Consider the following 27,593-nt stretch of genomic DNA (forward strand, 5'->3'; position numbering starts at 1 on the left):
CAGAATTAGTGATAAAAAGGCAGAACAGGACCTGCCTGTAACTGAGGGGGGGGAAGGGGAAGAGGGTAGCGGAGGGTGGGCGGGGGAGAAATGACCCAAACAATGTATGAGCATGTGAATAAATGAATAATTTAAAAAAAGGAACATTGTCAGAATACCAGTGACTTCATCTTGTAGCCTTTTTCCTGAGGTTCTCCTCATCTTCTCTTTGCTTGTCATTCTCTTTATGGGGCTACCCGTATGAATAGGAGTCAAAGTTAACATTATTTTAAAAAGCACCCTCCCCATTCATGTTCTCCTGTTCTGGAGAGTTTACCGTCTCACAAATAATCCATGATAAAGCACTAGTGGGCAGAAGTATTAAAACAATCCCTGGGAGGTTATAAATTACCTGAGGATTTTAGGTATGATGGTTCAATCCAAGGGCAACTGCATGGTTGGAAATGCAGGCCTTGGAGAGAGAGGTAGCAGTTGCAAACTATTTTTTTTCTTTTATTATTCATATGTGCATACAAGGCTTGGGTCATTTCTCCCCCCTGCCCCCACCCCCTCCCTTACCACCCACTCCGCCCCCTCCTTCTCCCCCCCACTCCCTCAATACCCAGCAGAAACTATTTTGCCCTTATTTCTAATTTTGTTGTAGAGAGAGTATAAGCAATAATAGGAAGGAACAAGGGTTTTTGCTGGTTGAGATAAGGATAGCTATACAGGGCATTGACTCACATTGATTTCCTGTGCATGTGTGTTACCTTCTATGTTAATTCTTTTTGATCTAACCTTTTCTCTAGTTCCTGGTCCCCTTTTCCTATTGGCCTCAGTTGCTTTTAAGGTATCTGCTTTAGTTTCTCTGCGCTCAGATTCCACCTCACCCCTGTTAGAATAGCCATCATCAGCAACACCATCAACAACAGGTGTTGGTGAGGATGCGGGGAAAAAGGAACCCTCTTACACTGTTGGTGGGAATGTAAACTAGTACAACCACTCTGGAAAAAAATTTGGAGGCTACTTAAAAAGCTAGACATTGATCTACCATTTGATCCAGCAATACCACTCTTGGGGATATACCCAAAAGAATGTGACACAGGTTACTCCAGAGGCACCCGCACATCCATGTTTATTGTGGCACTATTCACAATAGCCGAGTTATGGAAACAGCGAAGATGCCCCAGCACTGACGAATGGATTAAGAAAATGTGGTATCTATATACAATGGAATTTTATGCAGCCATGAAGAAGAACGAAATGTTATCATTCGCTGGTAAATGGATGGAATTGGAGAACATCATTCTGAGTGAGGTTAGCCTGGCCCAAAAGACCAAAAATCGTATGTTCTCCCTCATATGTGGACATTAGATCAAGGGCAAACACAACAAGGGGATTGGACTATGAGCACATGATAAAAGCGAGAGCACACAAGGGAGGGGTGAGGATAGGTAAGACACCTAAAAAATTAGCTTGCAAACTATTTTATTTAATGTATATCGCTAGGTAACTAAGTCCTGCATGGTGGAGTTCCATTTAGACCTTGTCTAGGGATGCTACTTATCATTCCAGGAGTGATGGCAGGACAGTAGTCAAGTCCTAACTCCCCAAGCAGCTCTTCATAGCAGTGTTGTCCCCTTGGACAATGGGCCTCAGATATGGGTTCATTTATATATTACTACAAACTTTTGCTCAAGATGTCAACTCATGCTGGTAGAGTGGCTCAAATGGTAGAGTGCCTGCCTAGCAAGTCTGAGGCCCTGAGTTCAAACATTAGTATCACCAAAAAATAAAATGTCAACTCATGCAATTCAGTTACATAAAGTCCTTGGAATCTATACTCACTGCATTGCCTTGGCCAGTGATAGCTTAAGCAGTTATGTGTAGCATACACGAGCAATATGACATCTTAGTTGGCCATCTCTGTCTAGCCTTCTTAAGCCTTAGGAGTTGCCACCAGCTAGAAAAACACTAAGAGCCCTTTTCTCTCTGCAAAAGCAACTGCTTGTCTCTCCCTGCACACTGGTAAGGTGTAGGGATGTCTGAAAATGCCACGAGGCCAACAGAACTTCCTCTTTGCCTCCAGATCCTACCAGACTATTTCTGGAGGGTACTTATCATCAGACATTGTGACTCAAATATCCTCAGTCATTTTAAGTCTGAACTTTTCCAAAACTTTTCATTAATATAAATCATCAAGAAGGGGAAAGGATAAATATATGAAGAAATGAAATCACTGAAATGTCATAATAAACATGTTACAAATGAAATACAACCTGACATTAGGGTAATCTTCAAGGCAGAGCACAAGGTTATATCATTTCTTAATTCCCATATTTGAAAGCTGAGATACACAGAAAGAATGTGAATTTGAATGTGGCAGAAAGTCCAACTAGTGTCACCCAGAGAAGGTTTCACCAAGCCAATTATGGAAGATCATGCTCCATGAAGCAGGTGGGAAGTTACTATGTATATGAGAGAGATAGGTTTTAAACCAAAAGTAAACACACAACCATCTTCCAAAATGAAGACTCTACCTCCAATCTGGATGCCTTCTTTTCATTCTTGCATCTTACATGGGGCTTGCCATGTGTGTCTAGAGCTAAAAAGAAACTGAGAGGGAGGGGGAATCAAAGGAAGAAGAGTGGGAAAGAAAGAAAACCTCAAACAGCATGAAACTGCCCTGTTGTCAATTCATTCTCACCAGCATGGTTTGCCCTATGTCACCAGGACTCTTTCCATACAATCTCATCAGAGATTTGGAGTTTTTTCTCTTTTTAACCTTTCTCCTTCTTCAGGTTGGTTTGTTAGTGGGTTGGTTTCATGTTCTCTTCACTACATTAACTCAGTGAAATGAATTTATTTTCTGCCTGGTGTTCTCAAAGCAAATCTCCCTTTGAGTCCCCTCCATCATGTTCTTTGGTTGTTTCCCCTAGCACACTGCAGGTTATTTGAGCTTTAGATGTTACAAATAAGTTCCCAGTGTTCTTAGGGTGGAGGGTTCAACCTTCCATCTGATGCAACCAGCAGCATGTTCCATAATTAACTGCTCCTTGGCCCTGGCAACCCAAAGCTCCAAGGAGGGGTAAGTTCCCACATCTGGTCTAACCAATCTTCCCCATAACCAGTGCTTGTTGCTCACTAAGCATGTGCAGAAGAGCCAGAGGAAAAGCTCCAACCTTAGTTTCTCTCCCATTTTAAAATTGGTCCATAAATAACTAGCAGGATTTGCAACCTGGTTCTCTCATTCACCCAGAGTTAGCATGACAGGGAGGAAGTAAAACAAAGATGTGTTTTAAGGGAAAGGAAAAACTTCATCACAAAGAACAGTGTGTATCGTTATTGTCCTAACTGCAGCTTCCTTGGAGATGACACAAGATGCTCCCATCCCGTCATGTACCCTATATTCTCCGACTGCATTTAAAGGCCCATTTGGATTTAAGAGGATCCAGACAGAGCTTCAAATAGACAGGATACTGGGGCCCAGAGAATCTGAATCAAGAATAGGGCCACATTCGATCCATCCTTTCTCTTCTCTACAAACTGCAGACACTTGCTTTGCCTTTTGTTTAGCCATAAAACATGCCTTGTCCCATGTCTCACCTTGACTTGGATCCTAAAAGTGTCCATGTTATGCTGGGGTGTAGTATCTGAGGACAAAGTACACCTTACCAGGCCCATAGATGAAAGGAGCTGGAGGCCAAACCCTTGATGATGGAGTGGAATTTATGGAGGATCTAGGAATCCCTTCAGGGAACAGCTAACCAGAAAAATCCCACATCCAGAGCTTGTGGGAGACCTGGGAGTGAGTCATGTTCCCTTGGTAGTTTGAGTGGCTTTTGATCTAAGCCATCTATGAATAGCTCGAGTCCTACAGAACTCCACAGAGAACCATCAGATAGTTAGAAGAGTGACTTGTCAAGATAATAATGGAATTAAACAAAAAACATCTGCTGGTTGTTTTCCTACATCAAACTGTTGTACTTAACCTTGTGTTGAAATACTCTGTGGTTTCTGAGTACATTATTTTTAGTTTCCCTTCCTCTTAATCCATTTCAGAAGATGTTTAACTTGTCTTCAAGTGATTTATGTCTTATAAATCACCAAAAATAGATTAAACTGTATGAATTTATGTGTTTAATAGAAGAAAACATATAATGGCCAAAAGCTTATCTTTTATGACTTTCTTTGTTTTCACTGAAGAAGAAAGGAGTCTATTAAACACAACACAGCTAACAAAAGTTGTGAAATAGTTGACTCTAGCAACTATTACCCCTATTATTCCAGACGCTAATTTAGAAATGTGTGATGCTTCCTTTGGAAATAATTTATATACTCTATATTCGAAGCTACACTTAAAGTAAAACTTTTAGCATTTCCACATATGGGGAAAATACACTTTCTCCAAAACAACGGTCTAGAATTTGAACACACACACACTATTTTCCAAATTGCGTGGATAACCTTGTAGATAATTTCTTTTGTAAAAATAAAACAAGCTGGTTAGGTTTCAAACTTTGAACTCATGCGAATTTATACACAATTTGTCTTAAGAACGTCTTGGTCAAGGCATGGGTGAGCCCATGCTGTAATCCTAGCTGTTCAGCAAAGATCAGGAGAATCACAGTTTGAGACCAGCTGGTGCAAAAAATTAGCAAGACCCCTATATTTCAACCAATAAGCCAGGTATGGTGGTGTGCACCTGGCATCACAGCTACATGGGAGGTGTAGGTAGAAGGATCGTGGACCCCGGTTGGCCTAGGCAAAAACATGAGACTCTACCTGAAAAATAACTAAAGCAAAAAGGGCTGGGGGTATAGTTCAAGCAGAAGACTCTGAATTAAAACCCCACTACTATAAAAAAGAAAATAAAGAATGTCTAGGTCCTTTCTGTTTTGAATATAAAAGCTGAATATGAAGTTTTCTCAATGTTAATGTCTGCTGACTTCTGCATCTTCTCCCCCCATCCTCAAAAATGAAAGGAATTTATATAATTGTCATCCATCTAATTGTCATCCCTGATAACAATAAATACATGCTCTTTCCATCCTCCGTTTTGGTTTTGTATCAAGATCATCTAATGTTGGTGCATCAAGGTGGCAGATATTTACAGATATATGGCATAACTTAACAAAGTAGTTTGAAAGCTTATTGGATGAATCAACTTTACTTTGTATACAGTACGTTGTAGTGCAGATAAAATATTTCAGCACACAAATTATCATCAAAGGTAAAAACAGTCATTTTTAGACCATGTCTATTGATGGTGAAGGTGCTTCTTTATTTCCCTGTGCAACCCATCAACAGGCCAAAAGGAAATCAGCAAGAGGCCCTGAATCAACTTACACCTATTCGGTGCCAAAATATGTCCACACAGAAGGGGGCACTGAAGCAATTTGTTGAGGATCTCACTGGGTTTTTATTTCACTCTGGAAAATTTGCTATCATATAGACAGAGCTTGAAATTCCTTACTCTATTTCTGAATATGCTAGTACTTCTTAAGTGTAGAAGTGTGGTTTTTCTCAATTTTATGATTGTGTATATATTTAGTAGTCACAATTATAGGTGAACCAGAGTTTTGCATTCTCTCCTTGCCACACTTCTTACAACAGTATTTACTCAAGATCTGAGGGCAGAGGCCCAATTGCAAATGGACACACAAAGAAAGAAGAAAGAATTAAAGTATTATATAAATTCCATCTTTCCAAATCCTTTGTCACACATTGGTGAGTTTCCTCTCATATGAGCATCCCAGGTCCTGGAGCATTTCAAAAACACTCATTTGGTGGAACATTTATGAGGAAATGAAACCAAGCAGCCAGGCATCTCCTGGGTAAGTTAAGTAGTCACATTTTGCAAAGAAGAGCTAGACTGTTTCCTTGAACATCTGACTGTAGGCCACATGATTGTCTGTAGCCAGAGCATTTTTCAGACATTGCCAGAAGTATGGGTGAGCCTGTGGATTTTTTGGCCACTCAAGAACAGAACTCCCACAGAGCCTCTTCCGGAGCTGGAGAAACTTAGACTTCTTAAGCGGCTTCTCAAGGAATATCAAGATAATCACGTCTACTTTTTCATCCACGAGCCTCTGATGGGACAGGTAAAATGCTATCTTAAAACTTTCAGTCTTTGCATACTTGTCTGTCATCACAAACACCGTCTTTTTGCTAAGCTGTATGCTCTGAGAAAGGTTTTCTAGAACTGGCTGCCCTGGTAACCAGTCCCTTTCCTCCAGACATAAGTTAAAATGTTTCTCTCTTGGGTCTTCCAGTCTGGCCACCAGCTCATCCAAAACCCACTCTGTCACGGCAGGGTCTTTAGTGTCATACACAATAAAAGCATCATAGCAAGAGTCTGGTGATAGCAGACGCCGATAACCCTTTATCTTGGCCTTACAGAAATGGTAACTATACCACACATCCCAGGAATAGAGGTGACTTGCTGTCATACCCACCATCAGAAAGAGGGCTACAGATATGGAAAATGAGAACAGAATCAGGTTAGTCAGATCTAACTCACAGGTATACAAATCCAGAGACACCACACTCTGACCTTTGTGTGCTCCTGGCCCCACGCAAGTCACTTCTGTGGCCAAGTAGGGAATAGTCACCTCTGTATGATTTACCCACCAGACAAACCACACAGCATCACAGGTGCAAAGAAACCGATTATGATGCAACAACAAAGCATTCAAATTGTTGAGCACATTTTCTGGGAAGCTAGTCTTTTGGATAATCTGGATTCTATTTGAACTGAGGTCCAGATAGCGCAACTCAAAAGCATCTTCTAGAAAGTACTTTGTCAGATGGCTGATTTGATTCTTGTTAAGAATCAGATTCTGGAGGCTTCTGGAACAGTTGGATAATTTCTCTGGGACAGTTTCCAGTTGGTTGTGGCTGAGGTCCAAAGTTTTCAGATTCTTCAGTGACTGGAGTTTTCGCCAATTGAAAGATCTGAGTCCATTTTTGGCCAATGAGAGATTCTTTAGATTCGGAGGCAAACCGTCAAAAACTCCAGGAGGCAAGAAATTCAGAGAATTTTTAGAGATGTCTAATTCCTCTAAGTTTAGCAAATTCTTGAAGATTTGTAGGTATCTGTTATCACCATCTCGCCACAAAATATCCAAGTGATTTCCTCTGAATTCCAGAGTGACAAGAGATTCGCTCTCCATGGTCCTGCTGGCGGAGGTCGAGATGTCATTGTCGTTCAACATTAATTTCTTCAGAAACTTCAGGTTCTTGGTAAAGTTTAGCATGTGCGTAATCCCTTCTGATTGAAAATAATGGCTGTTACTACTTAAATCCAGAACTTCCAGATTGTGAAGCTCTTCAAAGGCTGTTGAATAGAGTAAATCAAGTCGGTTGTTAGAGAAGTCCAAGTATTTCAGCTCTCCTAAGGGCCGGAATTCACTGCCATTAAGAGTTTGGCCAATGGCATTTCCTGACAAATTGAGGCATTTGAGGAAAGAAAGATGCTGAAAATCAGAGGGCTTGATAAAAAATATATTATTTCTACTTAGGTCCAAGATCTTCCCATAATTTTGGCAACTTTCATTAATAGGCAAGAAAGGAGTCTCTTTGTTTTTGAACCTACAACTCCTTGCATATTCATCATATCTGAAATAATGCAATGTTTCAAAGACCTGGGGTCCATGACTTTCTACCGAAGTTCTGGTGTTAGAGCAGAAGTCCCTTTCACTTGAATCTCCTGAAGGTGATATTTTATTTACTGAAAGATCTATAACATTTAATCTTTCCAATTGTTTAAATATGTTGAGGTTAGCAATTTTTATAAAGTTAGTGCCAAGATCAAGAACTTCAAGGTTCTGAAGATCATGTAATGAAGAGAGACTAGAGTTTTTAAGCTCTTTAAAGACAAATCCTTTGATCCGCAAAATCTTCAGGTTTTTCAATGAAGAAAATGTACGTGGTAGGTTGATAGATGAATGATAGACCTGAAGTTCGTAATTGAAAGACAGATCCAATTGAACAAGGTTAGGGAGAGAACTCAAAAACTTGGCATCCTCAATTTCTTTGGCCAAGTAGTTTTGGGAAAGATCTAGTTCTTTAAGGTTGTTCAAGTTTTTAAACCACCTTTGTGGCACGTGCTGAAGAGAGTTACTGTGTAGACGTAAAACTTGTAATTCTGTCAATGGATCAAAAGCACTTGCATGGATCTGTAAGGGAGAATTATTTTCACAGGGAGTGCAAGGAAATGGTACATTATAACAACGAGGACAATTTCCACTTAGGTCAAGAATTTGCAATTGGTTGAGGTTATTAAAATCACTTTCTTCAATTTTTTCAATGATGTTGTTATAAAGATAGAGTTCTGTTAAATTAGATGGCAAAACAGTGGGGACACTTGTGACATTGTTACCTTTCAGTGAGAGCACTTTTAAATTTCTCAGGTTGAGGAAGGCATCTTTTTCAATTGAAAATGAAACATTACAAGGATTGCGATAATAACAGTTTTGGCCCAGGTAGAGTATTTCTATGTTGGCCAGTTCTGTTAGATTCTCCTTCATGATGGAAAAGATATTGTTGGCCTCAAGGCTCAGTAGCCTTAGGCTGGGAGGAAGATCCTGCGGTATCTCCAGAAGCTGGTTTCCATCCAAGTAAAGGGATTTTAAATAAGTGAATCTACTAAAGCTTCCGGGCTTAATTTGCAACCTCTTGGTACACACGTTGTTTTTTGGTCCCAGTCGAGCAGGTACACAGTTGCATCTGAAATCAATCTCTATCAGGTGGTCCAACCTGTGGAAGGAGTCTGGGGAGATGCTTGGGATGTGGTTAATAGTGAGGGTGAGGTTGGTGGTGTTGGTGGGAATACCTTCAGGAATTTCCATCAAATGCTTGTCTGTGCAGTCCACGATCACTTGGGCCTTTGAATTATCCAGACTGACATCACAGGGCAGAGTTTTAGGAAACCATCTAGCCCCAAGGAATCTGGAAATTAGGATCAAGTGTAAAAAGACAAGAGTTTGTCTCTTCAATGTCCTCAGTGGAAGCACCTGAAAATATAAGAAAGAATGAATCATTATTCTATAATATACCAACCATCAGAATTAAAAAGTCCCATTTGCTGCCTCTCTTTTGCTACATTGTAAAAATAAACAATTCAGGTCTTGTTCTTATCAGTGTAAACAGAACCCCCACCCCATGATTGTATTTACCAACCACTGATATTTTTGATAATTTAGTTTAATATTTAGCTTTTAGCCTGTTAGCTTTCTAGCAAAATAGATTTTAAGGTATAGAAGCTGCATTTTCGTATTCATTGTTACAGAGAATGCTGATATGAAGAGCCATCAATCATCAGTTTCCACTGCCATTCTAGAAGCTGGTTCTCCTCTTGAACTGTTTTCAGAAATCACCTCAGAAATAGCCTCCAAGATAATTTAGGGATGAATGTTTCCTTTACCCATTGGGTTTATATTACATAAATTTGGAGAGGAGGGAGCAGTAGTCTCAGGCCACTGCCCGGGCAACCTGTAACCAAGAGCACCACATAACTGATGGAGTAGGATACTTAGAGGAGTGAAGAAGTCAGCTGATAGTAATTACGCTAAGGTTATAGCCATAAATCAAGAGTCTCCCAGGAAAAATGGGACATATAGGAGCTGACCTGGAATGGTGATCCTTGGGCACCCAAGTTTAGCTTGGGAGGCACTGCAACCCTGGAAATTCAGGTCTTAAAAGAAAACCTGAGAATCACTAAAGAGCTTTGGTAGTTTTGCTAGTACTTATACCTGGAATGATGCAGCCTGTGGTTCTACAAAAGGCTTCTAGCACAACTAATGATTTTGTCCTGCCAATTGTTGGAATCAGCCAATCATGATAGCTAATAAACCAAATGCTTACTTCCCTTAATTTCTCTAATAGGAGGGCAGTAAAAATTCCCCCATCTTTCTCTTTCTCCCAATGCAAGAAAGCTCAGAAGGATCTCAAAGGACTTTTCTGCCCATCTTTAAATGCCTTAAGTTTGTTGATGTTAGGGATGCAAAATTGTCTTTTTTTCTCTTTCAGTAGCCTGTCTTCTTCTCCCTATCATTAAAACCATTCACTGAGTCCAGCTGACCTCTTTCATTCCCCTTCTCAGCATCCTCCTTGCTTTTCCATTTTAGTTGACACAATATCAGCTGAAATTGTTCCAAAGCCTTGCCCCTACAATCTCACTCTTCTAATCTACGTCATCTATCAAGCTTCCCAAACAGTAAGCAGTCATTATCTTGCTCTCAAATCTTTCCAATGGTTTTCTTTTTTAAAAAAATATTTATAATATGAGCTCAAACTTTTCATCATGAGATCTGAACTTTTCCATAATTTGTCCCCTGCCTGCCTGCTTGCCTAGTTTCACCTGATACAACTCCTCTATTAGCTTTTCCTGTTGCTAAACTCAAGCTCCCTGACTTTCAAGTCCCTCTGCACTTAGACTCTTCCCTACTATCTTCACCCGGCAGAATTCTAGTTATCATTTAGGGTTATATCACTTGAACTGGAACACTCAGATACCTGGAATATATGGCAAGAGACCAGGGGGTGCATGAAGTCCTTAGTTGAATATGATACATCTTCTTAGAGCGTCAATGCTACTTAATGATTTAGGGGGAATGTTCATTACCCAGGAATGAGAGGTTTAGTCAAGATAGAAGGAAGGACTTTAGAAGACAGAAAGGAAATAAGTAGAGCAAGCTCTTTGTATAGGCTCTAAGAGAGGACTTTAGGCCCTGGACCCCAACCTTGACTGTGCTTCTGTCAGAAGACATGATTGGACACACAGCTCTCACTATCAGAAGGCAATAGTCAGTGTTGCTAAGAGTAATATTGTGGACCAGGGAGGTGAGTTGTATAGATAAAGAATGATGATGAATCAGTGCTCTCTTCGCATCCCATTCCCACAAACCTGTCTGAGACCCTAGGAAGAAGTGAGAATATCTCTGAGTTTACTGATTTAAAAACATGAAGTGAAGCTGGGTGTGGTGGCTCACACCTGTAATCCTAGCTATTTAGGAGGCAAAGATCAGCAGGATCACAGTTCAAGGCCAGCCCAGGCAAATAGTTCACGAGATCCCCATCTCAATCAATAAAACCTGGGGGGTGGTAGCATGTGCCTGTCACCCCAGATTTGTGGAAAGTATAAATAGGAGGATCATGGCCCAGTTCAGCCTGGGCATAAAGTGAGACCCTATTTCAAAAATAGCCAAAGCATAAAGGGCTGGGTGTGTGGCTCAAGTGGCAAAGTGCCTGCCTCATAAGCATGATGGCCTGAATTCAAATCCCAGTACTGCCAAAAAAAATGAAGCGATCAAGATAGTAATCATCAAACTAAGCTTCACAGGATGCTTCTCATTTACATATATTGTGGTCAAGGAAAACGGAGGCTTTAAGGAAGTTTAGTTATAGAAAAATAAAGTCACACCATAACCAATGAAATACTGGTAAATATTTAACAATTGGCTTCCCCATTACCCCCGACCCCCAACAAAACTCTCCCTCCTTTGTTAAGTCCTGGTTTGTAGCATTTGTTAATTTCCATAGTAAACATTGCCACCATGGCCAACTTAGAGCTACCAGTGCGATGTCACTGAATGCAGAGTTGAGGAGAGATGTAGCACTTCTGTATTTGTGAGTCCTGAATACCACTGGGCTTAACACACCTGACACAATGACTGTGCAATGTCTAGCCTTTACTGTCATGTTTTAAATTCAAATGTAAAATTGCGCCAAAAGGCCTTTCTCCCTTATCTTAAATTTTCTCTTGTTCACATCCACTTTTCTCCCTGTCCACTAACACCTCCCTATTCCAATGAGTCATTTTCTATATCCTGGATTACTGGCAACAGACTCCAAACTGATCTCCATGCTTCCCCTTCTCCTCTTACAATTCATCCATCAAACAGCATTCCATCTGAACATTCTCTGTAAACATGAATCAGATCAACTACAATAACTTCTTATTACACTTGGAATGAAATCCTAAGTTTTCCCCATTGTTTATATCGTGCATATCCTGACTCCAGCTTACCTCTCTGACTTTGAACTATCTTTCTCCTCTTTCACCACACACTGGCCATCTGGCCTGTTTTCTGTTCTCCACTGGAGCCAAGCTTGTAACCACCTCAGTTTTGGCACTTGCTGTTCCCTCTTTCTGAATTTATCTTTCTCCTCTTCTTCCCACAGCCAGATCATTACTTCCTCTTAGTGTTTGCTCAAGTTGACACTTCTTCAGAGAGGACTTTCCTACCAACTAATTGAATGTCCTCTCATGTGACAATGGATGGTGGTAAAGACAGTACTAGTAGTTAACTTAGGTAGCACTTACCACAGACCAGGTATCATTTCAGCCAATAAATGTATATAAGCTCATTTAATCCTCACAACAATAACCACACGAGTAGGTATTACAAGTCTTCAATCTTTATCCAAAACCATTGGGGCTGGGTCCTGGGGCACCAACCCCTAATAAGACGCAAAACTTTCTGCAGTGGCACACTTTGAGTGGAATTAAAAAGAAAAAAGAATAACTGTCTCTTTAGTTTAGGCCATGATTCTCCTCCAAATACACTCAAATCATGTCACATTGCCACCAACTGAGTTAGGACAAAGCTTTCAGATATGAAATTTTGAACTTGGAGACCTCTATTATCTCTACTTTACAGATAAGTCAAACAAGACACAGAGAGATGTATATGTTCTGTGTTAGATTTCTTCATAGCACTTAGCACAATCAGAAATTCTCTTGCTGGTTTATATGCTTATTCATTCAATGTTTGTTCTGCAGGAGAACTATGCTCTAAGAGAGCTGGGCTTTGTGTAGCCTCAGGTAAAAAGTGCCTGGCATTTAATAAGTGCTCTATTATGTTGCTAAATACTTGGGGGAAACAATAAATGAAGTAAAATAAAATACTTAAAAAATTCTTCTTAAAGAAGTTTTCTTCAGGGTACACTCCCATACTCAACAGGGATCCTAATCCATCTCTTCTATCTGCCTAGAGCTTCCTTACCAAAAAGGTTTAAGAAGTTCTGTTTTCAAATGCCCAGTTCAGATATCAATGTAAAAGGAGGGCTGTGGGGATGGGAGAATCATCAGGAAGAGGAATGGGGAAAGGAAAAGATATTGAAAGTGAAGAGGATAGAAGTACACTACATATGTATGTATGTATGTACATATATGTATATATAAAGGCAGCATAATAAAGCCCACCGAACACTATTTGAAGAAGGGAGGAGGAGGGAGGGAATAGAATGGAGGGAGTGAAGTTGTTCAAAGTACACTGTACACACATATGGAATTCTCACAATGAAATCTCCTAATATTATTAATGTATGCTAATTCTGAAATAAAATAAAACAAATTATGACATAGCTAAAAATAAAAATAAAATGGCCAGTTCAAGCCGACCTTCTGTAAGAAGACTTCTGGGACCGAACTAGACAGAAAACCTCACTCCCTCCTCTTTTCTCCTACTGTACTGATTATACATGAGCTTGTGGAATTAACTCTGAATTAAGGGTTAGAAGAACTGGGTGCTAGTCCTGCTTGGTAGTTTACTACCCCTGCTCCCCTCTGAGGCTGGCTCTGTGCCCAGGAGAAGACCTTCTGCAAGAGAATGACAGACACAGAACCAACTATATGGGAGCACACCAAGGACCTGGGCAACTCTTCTGAACCGAGACAATGGACCTGGATCAAGTCATGCTCCCCAACTATTCCTTAGGTAGGAATTGTACCAAGAATCTACTAAGAAAGAATTGATAATAAATATCAGAATTCTACTGACTCATATTCATTTTTTTATTGACAGATATGTATGGGTTACCTACTAGGAGCAGAAAACACATAGTTTATATCCTTAAGGAGCTCACATTCTTGTGGAGGGAAAAAAAAAGAAAACCATAGATCTAAAATACAATGTAGAAATCCATAGTTAGTTCCAGACAGGATGCTGGCACTTGTATTGAGTGTGGTTTAAAGGTATGTTGTTAATTAATTATTTTTCTTATCTTCAGAGTCTAGAGATTATTATATCTCTCCCAATATCTTTTCCTCCTTTCCCTCATCTAACAGTGACAGATCTTCATTTTCAGTGGGGTATATACCACTCCAAAAATGATTATGCTTTCCAGACATTTCTAGCTACTTCCATTTGGCTAATCATAATTTGGATGTTGTAGGCAGATATATTGGATGATGCAAATGAGAAAAATATGCCAGGGATGGTAGAGTAACAAAGTTTGGATGATCCAGAGAGTCTAGATTCTTCCTTATGTTACCTCATAGAACAGAACAGAAATTTGGCTTAGAATTACTGATTTCTGGGAGTTTATGAGAAGTTAGAAAATGGTTATGCTAAGGCAATATTAACTGGATTTTCATCACACAAATGAAAAGATAATCTTAACAGTATAGAATTTGGAAATAAGTTGTTACCCATGAGAGAACTTAAATTGTGTGATGTTGATTTTGTTAGGCTCTGGGCAAGAAAGACTCAGATATTGGAGGTTGGAAAGCTGGTAGCCCCTGCTGTACTATAACAAGACACTTGATAAAAACTGTCACCTATGCTATTTTGAAAGGTGAGTTTACTTTTAGGAGAAATGGTTTCACAGTATTCATGATGATATTGTATGTTGGTGGTTTCATATTGTTTTTCAGAAGTCTTTTATGAGAGAAATGAACTAGGGCTAAAGTTAGCCAGTCTTTGGGAAAAGAAAAAAAATAATTGCTTTGCTAAGAGAGATTTTGTCTGCCTATAATCCTGAACACTAAATTGATTAAGGCTTTCTTCATTTGAGGCATGGTCAAGTTGCAAAAGCCAAGTACTTTACCCCAAACTAAGGTACACGTAATAGATAGGGTCAAGTAGCAGCTTTAGAGGAAGTGATTGCACACCCACATGCATTTTTCAAGCACTTTCCATTAAGTATTTTCTAGCAGACAATGAAAGCCAGTCCAGGGCAAAAATTTGATTAAGAGTGTTGTCTTCCCCTTGACTCATACAGCCTCAGGATAGTTGATTAAATTGTGAGAGAGGGACATAGAACACAGAGAGGAGACAGACAGAACACAGACATTAGACTTAAAATTGTCTAGAGCTGCTCTAATGTGATCACCAGTAGTCACATGTGGCTATTTCGTTTTAAATTGATTAAAATTCAGTCTTTCAGTCACACTAACTATATTTTAAGTACTTAATAGCCACATCAGGCTAATGGCTACTGAATTCAAGGATGCAGATACAGAATATTTTCATCATTGCAGAATGTTCTGTTAGACAACACTGGTCTAGACCAGGAGTCAGCAAAACTAAGTATTTTGGGCAAAATTGAAAATATTGTGTAGGTACTTAAATAATCATTTAGAACATAATGAATTAGAATGACAAAACCTAATTCCTAGCATACAGGTTGTACAAAAAAAGGAATGGGGGACAGATTTAGCTTACAGGTCATAGTCTGCAGACCCTTGGTCTCGATAAAATCTTTGGCTATGTTAAAACTGTTCATGGAATTAACTCTCAGCAAATTCAGTCCAAGACCACCAAGGATTAGAAGAAATTATATTACCTTCAAAGCCTGTAAATCTGCCCATATGTTTCTAATTTCAAAATTATTTACTCCTCCCAATTTTATGAGGTAGGTTTGTTTCCAAGGAGCAAAGTGAAAAGCAGAGGTGCTACAGTGTGTGCAAGGTGGGAACCAGACAATTGAGACACAGAGCTTGCACTTTTAGTCACTCTGCTATACTACCCCCAGCTCTCCTGGTAGGTGGTAAACATCTTTAGGGCCAGAAGCCATGTTTGGTCTTTAAATACATTCAATTACAATGATGCCTACCACATAGCGAGTGCAAGGGAAATATTTGCTGAGGATATCAAAGCTTCTGAAAATCCCATGAAAGTCCTACATTAAACTTTCGTAATCAATAAGGTTTTTCCTGATCAGATTTTGTTAAGGGGACAAGGAGAGACAAGGAGGCAGTGGGGCCTCTAGAGGAAGGGTTGAAATGGGAAAAGTGGCCCAGAAGAGGAGATGGTGTCATTGGAGGGGCATGGGAAGTGGAGCTGCAGAAGGAGTCTTTCATCATCCCTTTTTCTAGAACCTCAATCCCTTTGAAGCTGAAACCCCAGTGAGAGCACAGACCTCATTTGTCTCACCTGGGTACAGACACAGCCAGTCTCTGTCCTATGCGCAATTGTTGAGCCCAAGCACAACTGGCTCTGAAACACTGTATGGCAGACGAGATGTCACTTGGCTTTCCCTGCTTGCTGCTCTGCACGCCTGGAATTTTGTCACCCATGCCAGAAAGATGAAACACAGTGAGAAAACTGGGCTCTGATCAAGCAGGAGACAGCGTTAGAGTCATCGGATAAAGCCTTTCTGAATTCATTATTTAAAGAGAAAGTATATCTTTGAGGCTTCCCAACTTAAAAAAAAAAACATTTTTAAGAGCATGGTTTAAAAATGTGAAATACTCCTTTATTCCAATGGAAATTTTCTTAAAGGGTGGAACTTTCCCGTTTCAAACCATTGGGATTCACATTGAGCCAGGTCTATTTTTTCATGTGACACAAATAATCCACACTTTGTTTTGCCTGTTTTTTGGGACAGTGAATGCCCCAAAATATGCATCTTCCAGTAATTTGATTTGTAAAATTGTATAGTACGCCATGACATAGGCCTGGTGTTGGGAATGAATCATGGCTAATTACACATGCAAATAGACTGGGTAAATTTGGATGCTCAATTAGTGAACTCATTATGGTAGAAATGGGAATGTGTGACTTTTTTGCACAGGTGTTTCTATTCTCTCAGTAAATCACCTCATTTGTTAAAATGGAAAATGTAGAATTTATGTTGGGCAGCCATGAATTATTTGTGTGTGTGTGTGTGTGTGTGTGTGTGTGTAAGAGTAATTACTCCTTTTTATTCTGTACTTAGCATGTTCCAGGTGCTAAGACAGTCATACTGCTTGTATCACATCTTCTACTCCTCACAGTAGGAGGAGTAGAAATATTCCTATTTTACTGATTAAGAAGCAGACATCTAAGAGGCAATTACAAATCAAGATTCAAATTCAATTTTCTCCTTTCTTTTGGTCGTACTGGAATTTGAACTCAAGGCCTTGCACTTGCTAAGTAGGTGCTCTACTACTTGAGCCATGCTCCTAGTCCTTCAAACTCGATTTTGACCAATCACCTACAAGTTGTCTCATCCAGTTATAGCCATAGCTGGGATGACAGGCGTGAGCCACCATACCCAGGTTTTTTTCCATTGAGATGAGGGTTTCACAAACTTTTTGTGCCTGGCTGGCCTGGAGATGCCATACTCCTGATCTCAGACTCCTGTGTAGCTTAGGATGACAGGTGCATGCCACTGTGCCCAGCTAAGGATGAGAAGGGGGTGGGTCTCCCACAGTCTTTACCCAGGCTGGTCTTGAACCGGGGTCCTCCTGATTTCAGCTTCTCAAGTAGCTAGGATTACAGGTGTGAGCCACTGACACCTATCTGTATTTACATTTTGAGTGAAACTAAGTTGAAGGGAAAAAAACCTTTTCAGATGCAGTACTTGTTAAGACTCATAGCCCATGTCCATCAATGCTCCATGAGGGCAGTTTATGAATTTATAAATTTAAAGGCACCATGAGATTTACCTTCATAATAAGGAATTCTATGCTAATGTAGTCATTCAACAAATATTACTGAGAATCTACTCTGTGCATGGCACTGTGCTAGATAAAGTAGAAGAATGAAGATGAGTCTGACCCCATTCCTACCAAAACAGAGCCAAATGCCTCCATTGCTCCATCACCAGAAGCCTGTCTGCATCTTGTGCACAGAGCTCCCTCTGCTTTGGGGAGATCCATGGTGGGAAAAATAAGAGGTTGGTGGGAAAAGGGCAGGCAGGTGCAGGTAATGATGCTTGTCACCCTTCAAACAAAAGTTTCTATAAACAACTCTTCAAAGTGGCAAAACATGCACTTGGATGCATGAGTTTGATGTCAAGACTTGAGCTTGTATTGAGAACTTGCCTTCCTGAGTTTAGGCCTGTATTAGATTCCCACCAAAATGTTTCCAGTTGTAGAGATATAACTGCTAGTAAGAAGAAATATTTACCACGGTGTACCTAACTTTGTCCTTTGCAAATAGCATTTTTAACTTCAAAACTTGATGAGCTTGTAAGAGGTGTATGGTCACAATCTGAGGAATGAGAAGATGTGTCTAACTGGAAACTATTAGATGGCCAGAAATGAGGAAGTGAGGTTAAGTGGTTAATGTCTTGCAACAAGTTACAGCAAGGCCAGGATTTGTCCAACTTCTCATATTTACTTATCCTAGAGGTTCGAATCTTGCGAACTGAAAGCCAGATAGTCAGAATTCAGCCCCTCTGACTGACAGAGACATCAACCGAATTCTCTTAAATCTTGATGTGGGCATTGAGCTAACTGACCTCAACGGTCCTTTTCTATGAACTCTGATGGTTGGCCTGGAGTCCCCTGAATCTTACCCCTTGTGGGACTGTTCTCAGCTCTGGGGAGGTCTTCATTAGTCCCCTGGAAATTTAGGCTATTGTTGTTTCAAAATGGTCTAAGCAAAGATTCACACCAGCATTAACTTTTTAAGGATCCCACAGAGGGGGAAAAAGCAACAAATGCACCTTTTCATCATACTAATCATTATGTTTTCAGATGAAACTATTTTATTAGCTTGATTCAGCTCTCTGAAATAGTAAGAATAGAAACAACTGGATGACAATCCATCAATTTGATGGAATAGTTTAAAATAGGAAAGCACCAATACTGGAGCACAAATGTCCCCAAAAAGAATGTGATAGAGCTATCAGTATTGATGTGAAAAGGTGTACAAGAGCTATTAAGTTATAAAAATAAAGCAAATTTTTAAAGCAGCATCAAAATGACGTGTACCATATGAGCCATTTATGGTGACTATATGTACATATATTTGTATTTTCAGAGAAAAGTACAGAAAGTTACAATAGCAAACTTTAACAGCAATTTCTTCTGGACAATGATATAAAGGGGACAAAATACATTGTTTTTATTAAAATACTTTTAGAAATAAAATTACAGTGAAAATAATAAAACCTCATGATAACAACATGGAAAGAAATTGTGAAAAACAGACAAAATTCAACAAGTATTAATGGCTATCTGCTTCATGCTTGGAATTCTTCTTAGTTTTTGGGATGAATCAGTGGACAAAACAGAAAAGATTCCTGCTCTTCTGGAGATTATGTTCTCCAAATGATAGTCACAAAACTATACAACTGTTCCTAATTATATTGGATTTTAGGCAATAAGTGTGATGGAAAAAGAAAGTGTAGGGCAGAGTGAAGGAGGCCAGGAAAGCGGGGCGGGGTTGTGACTATAAATAGGGTGGCTTGGACAGGCATCATTGAGAATTTGACATCTGAGCAAAGACTTATGAAAGGAAGAACACAGGAGTAGAAGAATAAAAATGAAATGGGAGTGGAGGAGGAGGGAGCAGGGGATTCAGGCATGTAGGGCCTTGTCTACCAATCTAAGAATGGTGGTTTCTATTCTGAGTGCAATGCAGATCCAGTGCATGACTTTCAGATGATAGAGTTGATCCAACTTAGTTTTTAGAAGGGTTATTCTGATTACTGTGTGGATAATAGACAATGAAGTGTGGAAATACGGAGACCAGTAGATAGGCTCTTAAAATAATGCGAGCAAAAGACCAAGATGGCAGTGCTGGAGGTGGTGAGAGCTGACTGGATACTAGCTGTACTTTTAAGATACAACCAAATGCAATACAACTTCAAAGTTCTTAGAAGAATGCAAGGAGAGGTATTGGAGATGGTAAACTTTTCTGGGGGTTTCCTGCCAACAGGAACTAGCATATGGATGGTAGTTCATGGGCAATACAGTTTACACCTAGTGCCCACTTGTTCTCTCTTTCTCTCTCTCTCTCTCTCTGTCTCCATTTGCTTTGGAGTCCAGAGCCACTAGCTTTGTAAGGAGTCTGCTACGTTATAGACACCATATTGGGAAGACTACTTGGAGAGAGAAAAAAATACCTGAGGAAGCCCCACTGCTCCAACCCTCAGCTGTTGAGTCAGTCTTTCAGTTCAGGCACCAGAAAATGAGTGGTCAGGTGATTTCAGCAATAGTCACTGCCTGGCTGCCACTGTGTGTGTGAGAACTGCCTCGGCAAGTCCTAGACCCAAGACAGAAAGTAGTATATGACTATTGTTTAAAGCCATTACCTTTCGGGGTGATCTGTGGCTCAGAGGGAGGTAACCGGCACGGGGAATCAGGCAGAACCTTAGGGTGAAGACACAAGGTGGAGGCATGTGGAAGTTCTCTCCCAGTTCCTTCATCTTCTCAGAGAAGTAGGAAACAAGGTTACCCACTACGAGTGAGGAGATGGCAAGGAATAGGATGTTGAGTTTTGAAGAGAGAGGATAATGTAGAGAGTCCTCCAGTAGAGTTGGAGAGTTGAGGAGGTTGTGGGTGAAGTACAGCCTGGTAGCAATAAGGACACCAGCCCCAAAGAAACCTACATTGTGTTGTACTGAATTGGCACTCTACTTCCAGTCTTTAATACATGTTTTTTGTGCAGCTATCATCAGTAAGCTTGAATTATTTTCAGCAAAAATCATCACAGAAGGAAATTCATGTTGAGAAGAGAGTGTTTAAGACCTGGTTGGGATGGGGGTGGGGGCTTTTAATTTTATACTGAGCTAAGAGTGGATTTGCTAATTTCTTTTTGAGACAGGGTCTCACTCTATAGCCCAGGCTGGTTTCAAACTCACCTCCATGCCCAGCTCTCCTTCTGTTGACTATTTTTTTTCAGTGCCGGGAATGGAACCTAGGGCCTTACACATGCTGGGCAAGCACTCTACCATTGAGGGCTGGGTATTTTGAGACAGCGTCTCACTATGTAGCCCAGACTGGCTTGGAACGTGCTATCTTCCTGCCTCCACTTCCCCAGTGCTGGAATTATAGACATGCACCACCACACCCATCTGGACTCCCCTTTTTCATCCATCTAACCAACCAGCTAAAACGGTGGGCCTACCCATGGGTTACTGCGTGCAGCCTACAGAGGACAGTGGCTTCCTTCATTCAGCTGCTGTCCCAGTGGACTTTCAAGCTCACAGAGCATAAAAAACCAAACTGTCTGAACTTAAAGAATGTGTTGGAACCTGTGTTTTTCAAGGACAGTCAAATCCATGAAGCTGTGGAAGCAGACAGCTTTAGGTCATGGTCGGGAGCCTGAAGCTGAAGGGGCTGGGTTGAACCAGTGTTGATAATTGCCTGGCTGATGAAGGACATGGAAGAAGTAAGGAATGTGGAAACCATTGCCAGAAATCCTTGGAACTGAATTTGACCTTTGGCTATGTTGATACGCCACTAAATGGCTTGGGAACTAGATTTGTGTTGAGCACATCTCTCGAGGGGCTTAGCAAGCACTGTGAATAAGGGAAGTTGCTTGAGCCTTCACAAGGAATTTCCCTGGTAGATTTCTGACTCCATATCCCTTTTTCATGAATTTTGAAATATTTCTAATCATAGGCCAATTTGAATGTGAAATACCATGGATATCAAAGTCCCATTGTCTAAACAAGAAAAAAAACTTAAGCCCAAGGATGTAACCCACTTTTTTTTTTTTTTGGAAAAAGGACAGACTTTTATCATTTACTCCCTACCATTTTAGCTTAACAGACCTAGTTTTCCAACTAAAAGAATAAAATGATATAAAGTAGTCTTAAGTAAATTAGGAACTCAACAACTATTATGTATTACAGCAGTCACCAAAGACTGTAAGATATTAAACCATATATGACTTTAAATCCTATCTCTTTGTTTCCCTTAAACCTCAGACTTGCACAGACTTACTTTTTCTGTAAAGGGCAAGTTAATACATATTTTAGACTTTTCATGTCGTACGGTCTCTGTCACTACTCAACGCTGAGGTGGGCTATCATAGTACACAAGCAGTTATGGGCAATATATAAACAAGTACACAAGCAATGAAATGATTTGTGGGAACTCAAATTTGAATTTAAGATAACTTTTCAGTGCCATGGAATAGTGATTTTCCTTTGGTATGTTTCAACCATTTAAAAACACACGCAAAAATTCTTAGCTTGTGCACTATATAAAGATGGCAGGAGGGATATGCCCCATTGCCATAGTTTGCCAACTGCAGCCATTAACTTTGGTGAGTTTCTGAAGCAAAAATGATCTATTCTTGGGAGACAAGTTGATTAATCTGCAATGATATTTTTTTTAAATTCTGGCACAAGCCTCTAAATTTTAAATGATCATATTTGACTAATTTACTAGATACCTTATTATCCCTTTATCTAGTCATGAAGAAATTAACTGTAGTTAAGAGAAAAACAATGTTTTATTTTAAAAATTGCTTAGCTACTGTGATGTGTTTCCTTCTAATACTGATCTCCCCATCTATTTCATATACTGAAGAGCATTTTAGTAATAGTATTTTATCAAAGGAAAGATTTGGTTTTAAATTTTATTCTGCTATGCAAGACTTTCATAAATCACTTTACCTAATAAGCCTCTGATTTCATAACTATAAAATGGTTATAATGGGCCAGGCATGGTGGCCCATGCCTATAATCCTACCTACTTAGAAGGTGGAGATTGGGAGGATCGTGGTTCCAGGACAGCCTAGGGATAAAGTTAGCAAGACTCCATCTCAATCAATAAACTAGATATGATGGCACACACTGTGATCTCAGCTATGTGAGAGGCCACAAGTAGGAGGGTCATAGTCCGAAGCAAACATGCAAGACCCAACCTCAAAATAACTAAAGCAAAAAAGGGCTGGGGACATGAATCAAGTGCTAGAGCGACTGCATAGCAAGTGCAAGGCCCTAAGTTCAAACTCCACTACTACCCCCCCAAAAATGGTTATAATGCAGGGCTGTTTTGTGCTGTTTATTGTTTAGTAAGCATCTAGCACTTGTCTAGCAAGTACATTAAAAGTGTCAGGAATATATAAACAGCACTTACTGATTTCTTTGTTGCTTTTTTCAATTAACATTATAACATGAGTATTTTCTTATGCCATTCAGTGTTCCTTTTTTAAAAAGGATGATCTGATGGTTATATAATATTCCCTTTAATCAGTGTGCTGCAATGAATTAACTACTTCCTGACATGGGACATGAAATATTTCCTTTGCCCTACTGCCCAGACTGTCTTAGTAAATAGTTTGTCATATCACATTAAGAAAAGTTTCTAGAAGTGGAATTTCCAGATTAAAGGATAGGACAAGACTATTTTAGTAGTGTTGAATATTTTCCATTTGCTTTTGGGACTTTTGTGATTCTTTTATTGAAAATCGCTTTTAAGGCAAGTACAATGGCTCATGCCTGTAATCACAGCTCCTCGGGAGGCAGAGGTGGGATGATGATCAGAGGACAGCCCAGGCAACAGCCCAAGATCCTTTCTTGACCCCAGCAAAAGCGCTGGGGTCATTGTTCAGGTGGTAAGAGTGCTTGCCTAGCAAGCATGAGACCCCAAATTCAATCCCCAATATTGCAAGGAAAGAAAAAGAAAGTTGGTTTCACGTATTAGCATATGAAAGTACACTAATTTTCCCTTTGTTCTTAAGTAGTGAGAGTTCATAATGAAGGCCACAGCTACTGACTGTCTGCCACCTGGATTTAAGTGCATACAGGCTTGGTATGGGATGAAGAGAGGGCTCTTAGGCACAGCTTCTGGCTGCCCACACCATGTGCTCAAACTCCTTAGCCTCTTGAGCTTCAGTTTCTTTATTTGCACCTCGGCTGAAATAGAAGCTTGTGTATCAAGTCCTTAGCACGATGCTTAATTCAAAGGAAGTAGTCAAGCGAGGTTAGCCCTCTTTTTCATCGCCATTCTTATGCCGTGGTCAAGGGGCAAAGACAGATGTAGGTGCATGTGCATTAAAATAGAAATCTGGGTTCCTAGGAAATGAAACTCTAAGCAGTTGTTTCCTTTGTAGCATAGCAGCCCCATGGTTAACGCTTCATTAGACCTTAGACACAAAACGAGCCTGAGAGCCAACATACACGTTGAGAAGTCCCAGTGGTTTCTTAGTGAATACTCTTTATTGTGTCTAATTTGTGTGACAAAGTAATCTCAGAAGAAAGTTCCTGGTGTATTTTTCTGGTTTGGTATTGGCATTCCTAAATCACTTGCTCTTGCAAAGGACTTCAACATATATATTGTTATTTGAGCCTCACCACGGCTCTAGGAGGCAGGTGGAGAAGTCAGAGAAAGTGAGCCTCAGAAGGCTTGGGTGATAGGCACGCGGTCCCCCGCTAGTGATGGGGCACTGTCAGACTCTCCTTTAATAAATTTTAGCCAGGCTTCTCTAAGCACAAGGCCTGGCTTTTGGGCTTTGTGTCATCTTTGCATTACTCAGTTTTAACAAGGATTCTGCGAAGTCATTTTATTGAGAATCCTCTCCCACACCTTGGTTTGTGATCACCTCCCCTATATCTGATCAAATTCCTTACCTCCATCCCCCAGGAGAGGTCTGATCACCCTGGCCTACCTCCAGCAAGAATTCCCCTTACTATTTAAGTTTCCTCTTAGAAATTTTCCATCCGCTGACTTCCACCTGCTCCTTGGCTATAAATAAATCTCCACTTGTCCTTGTATTCAGAATTGAGCCCAGTTCTATCCTGAAGTCTCTTTTCTCTTGTTGCAACAGTCCGGATGGTACCCATTTAACTAGTTGCTAACTCTGGTCTTCTTTGGCAATACAGGAGCTTGGGGTGTCCTGAAATCTTTGTCCTGTGTGTCCACCACCCCCACCCCATCTATGTAGTCACTCAGATAACACCACGTGCTGAGAACAGGCACAAAGTAACTTCAGTGATGAGTATGGCTTTAATTCCAAAAATGTAGGATGAAGAAATGAGACTCCATTTCAAATATTTGCTCCTGCCCACTACAGTGTACATTTCACTCTCATAGGAAGTTGGACAGCTGCTTAATCTGAAATTATGAAATGCTCCCTAAATTAATCTTGATTCTGAATCATCACAAAGCAGTTTCTCCCCAAGAAATCACCAAATACAATTCTCAAACATTACTCTTGCCAACTGGTTTCACCTCTTCCCACAAAGATTATAGGTAACAACTTTAGGGATCTCTTAGCTGTTTCTTACCATTTTTAGTCTTCTTCCAAAATGGAATACGGAGGTTTGGTGGAAGAGGGCAGAGCATGAGAGGCACCAAAATCAGCCTGAGATGCAGCCAATAGCATCTACTAAAATAAAGAGAGATATCAAAGTTGACATTTCAATAACCGCAAAATACTGTAACTAAAAAACGTGCTGAGAACATTACTTTAAAATGTGCTATTGAAAATACCTATTACTATTTATTTCTTCAAAATTATATATAAGAGAGAGAAACTCCAGAAAACCATTTCTAATGTTACTAAAAGTCTAACTTTATCTTCTTCGAAGAATTGACATTTTAGACTACCACATTTTTTTCTTTAGATTCTAAAAAAATGTTTTGCATATGATTTGAGTTTCCTTCCCACCCCCCCCCACTCCCTTATAACAGCTCTACTTACTTAAAGTATCCAAATGTGTTCCAATGCTTAAAATACCTTTCTTGATGGCATGGAGTGGTTCTATATCTGGAGTCTTCAGAGATGAAGAGATGGCAGCAGGAAGCATAGACTCACAGAGAGAAACCCCGGGGTTTCCAAGTGCTGGGTGGCGAGGAGCAGGGAGGAGCGTGACTATTTAAACCACCCCTTCATGGGGTTTGCAGAAACGCCAGGTTCCTCTTATTTCTACCACCATAATTGGGGCAACATCTTGTCTCAATCCAAACAACTTGATAGACCAATCTTTTTTCTTTTTCATAGTAAAGGTTTTCAACTTTAGCACTACTGACATTTTTGATCAATTACTTCTTTGTTGCATTGTAAGATATTAGGTTGCATCTCTGCCCTATAGCACTAGATACTGTCTCCTTTCAGTTGTGACAATCACAGATGTCTTCAGTCATTGCAAAATAGCCTCTGAGGGGCAAAGCACTGCAGGTTGAGAACCAGTGTTCTGTAGATATCTTAGAGACATGTCTAAATTTATCTTGTTTTGTCATTGGCCCAGCTGGAAGGGAGGATGGTTTTTAAGTAGTGGCAAAGCTGCCAGTTGCTTCACTCACCCTAGTTTAGAAAGGTCAGCTGCACTAGCAGTCTTGTGTGATAGAAAGCCTTGTTTCTCAAAGTGTGGTCCCCAGGAGCCTGGTTCCCTTCTTAACTAATTATGGAAGCCTTTTGTAGGTAGAATCAAAATATTGTTGCTATGTTTAAAGTCCTTGAATCCACTTGTCCCAGCTGTAGAGAATGTAGTAAATGCAGAGTTTGGCATGGGGAAATAGTAGATAATGATTAGGGTTAATATGCTAGACTGAAAAGTTATCAGAGCCCCAAATCAGTTGAAAAATTACTAGATGCACTAATTGGTAACATATAAGCCAGATGATGTTTTAACTGCTTCATGCATATTATCTCATTAAATACTAAAAAAATGAAGTAAATGCTTTGTTGCCCATTTCTTACAAATACTGGAATTGATTGGGAAGGGTATTGGACTTGCCCTGGGGTCAGATAGCAAGTGGTACCCACATAGGCAGACAGAAGCAGGTTGTTGTGCAAACAAGATGTGAAAATTAATAGCCTTCTCACATATATCACAGTAAGTGATCCAAACTGGTACTGAAAGGAGAGCGCTCACTCAAAACAGTAAAATCTGAAATGCTTGGGAAGAGAATTGACGGGAAATGCAAGGAACCCAGGTTCTGGGGGAGAGTGGAGTATGTAGTGCTTCACTCTTTCCCTTTCCCCCAAGGGTACTCTCCCAGCATTCCCATCCTGCTCTAGGGCCTGCAGGCTGAGCTGTAAAAACAACAGTCCCTTGCTCACTGCTGCCTTCTGGTTGACTTTGGTCAATGGGAGGGCCTGGTTAGAAACTGGAGGGCAGGGTCTTTCTCTGCCTGGCTCTCTCTCTTTGCCTGGTTGTAAATTGGCTGCAACACTTATCTACAGATGCTCCTGTCCCATGATGCTCTCCTCCCTGAATCCCAATAATTGTTCCTCTCGCTACAACAGGCCCAGGCCAGGCAGGCTCTCCCCTGAAATGTTGCGTCATATTTCCTGATTTCATGAAATCTTGTCCAAATACACAGTCACTTTGCTGAACTCATCAATTTCTCATGTGAGAGCGACATCTGTTTCCTGCCAGGGCTTCTGGAAGACACAGAGACTTGAATAAATGATGAGAAACACGTTGCTATTGGAAATATAGGCCACAACATTATAAAAAATGGAAATTTGGTGAAAATTGATTTGTATATGCTGTACAATCTCAATCAAATACCGATAGGATTTCATGAGAAATTTGCCAGCTTGACTAGAAACTGGGAGACATTTGGCGAATCAGTTAGGCTTTTTTTGTTTAGTTACAAAGACAGGGCCATGCTATCTATGAATGTCATCTCCTTTTGTATAGTGAAGAGCACCTCAACGAATATTAAGTATTGAGTATGACTGGGGTGAAACCACATTTGAGAATAG

General features: G+C 40.2%; 1 protein-coding gene across 2 annotated transcripts; it reads right to left on the reverse strand.

Annotated features, from left to right (window-relative positions):
• Positions 1 to 1,450: 1,450 nt before the first annotated feature.
• Tlr7 (toll like receptor 7) lies at positions 1,451 to 26,034 on the reverse strand. 2 transcript variants are annotated; one of them, XM_074062484.1, is made up of 3 exons: positions 25,617 to 26,034; positions 25,165 to 25,265; positions 1,451 to 8,996 (listed from the first exon to the last, which is right to left on the reverse strand). In XM_074062484.1, the coding sequence occupies exons 2-3, from the start codon at positions 25,165 to 25,167 to the stop codon at positions 5,850 to 5,852; spliced, it is 3,150 nt and encodes a 1,049-aa protein (XP_073918585.1). In that variant the 5' UTR covers positions 25,168 to 25,265; positions 25,617 to 26,034; the 3' UTR covers positions 1,451 to 5,849. The 2 variants fall into 2 exon arrangements, with proteins under 2 accessions (XP_073918585.1, XP_073918584.1); XM_074062483.1 differs by having other exon boundaries at positions 25,581 to 26,034.
• Positions 26,035 to 27,593: the final 1,559 nt, after the last annotated feature.

The sequence above is a fragment of the Castor canadensis genome, chromosome X (genome assembly GCF_047511655.1).
Source record: "Castor canadensis chromosome X, mCasCan1.hap1v2, whole genome shotgun sequence".
Classification (NCBI taxonomy): Eukaryota; Metazoa; Chordata; class Mammalia; order Rodentia; family Castoridae; genus Castor; species Castor canadensis.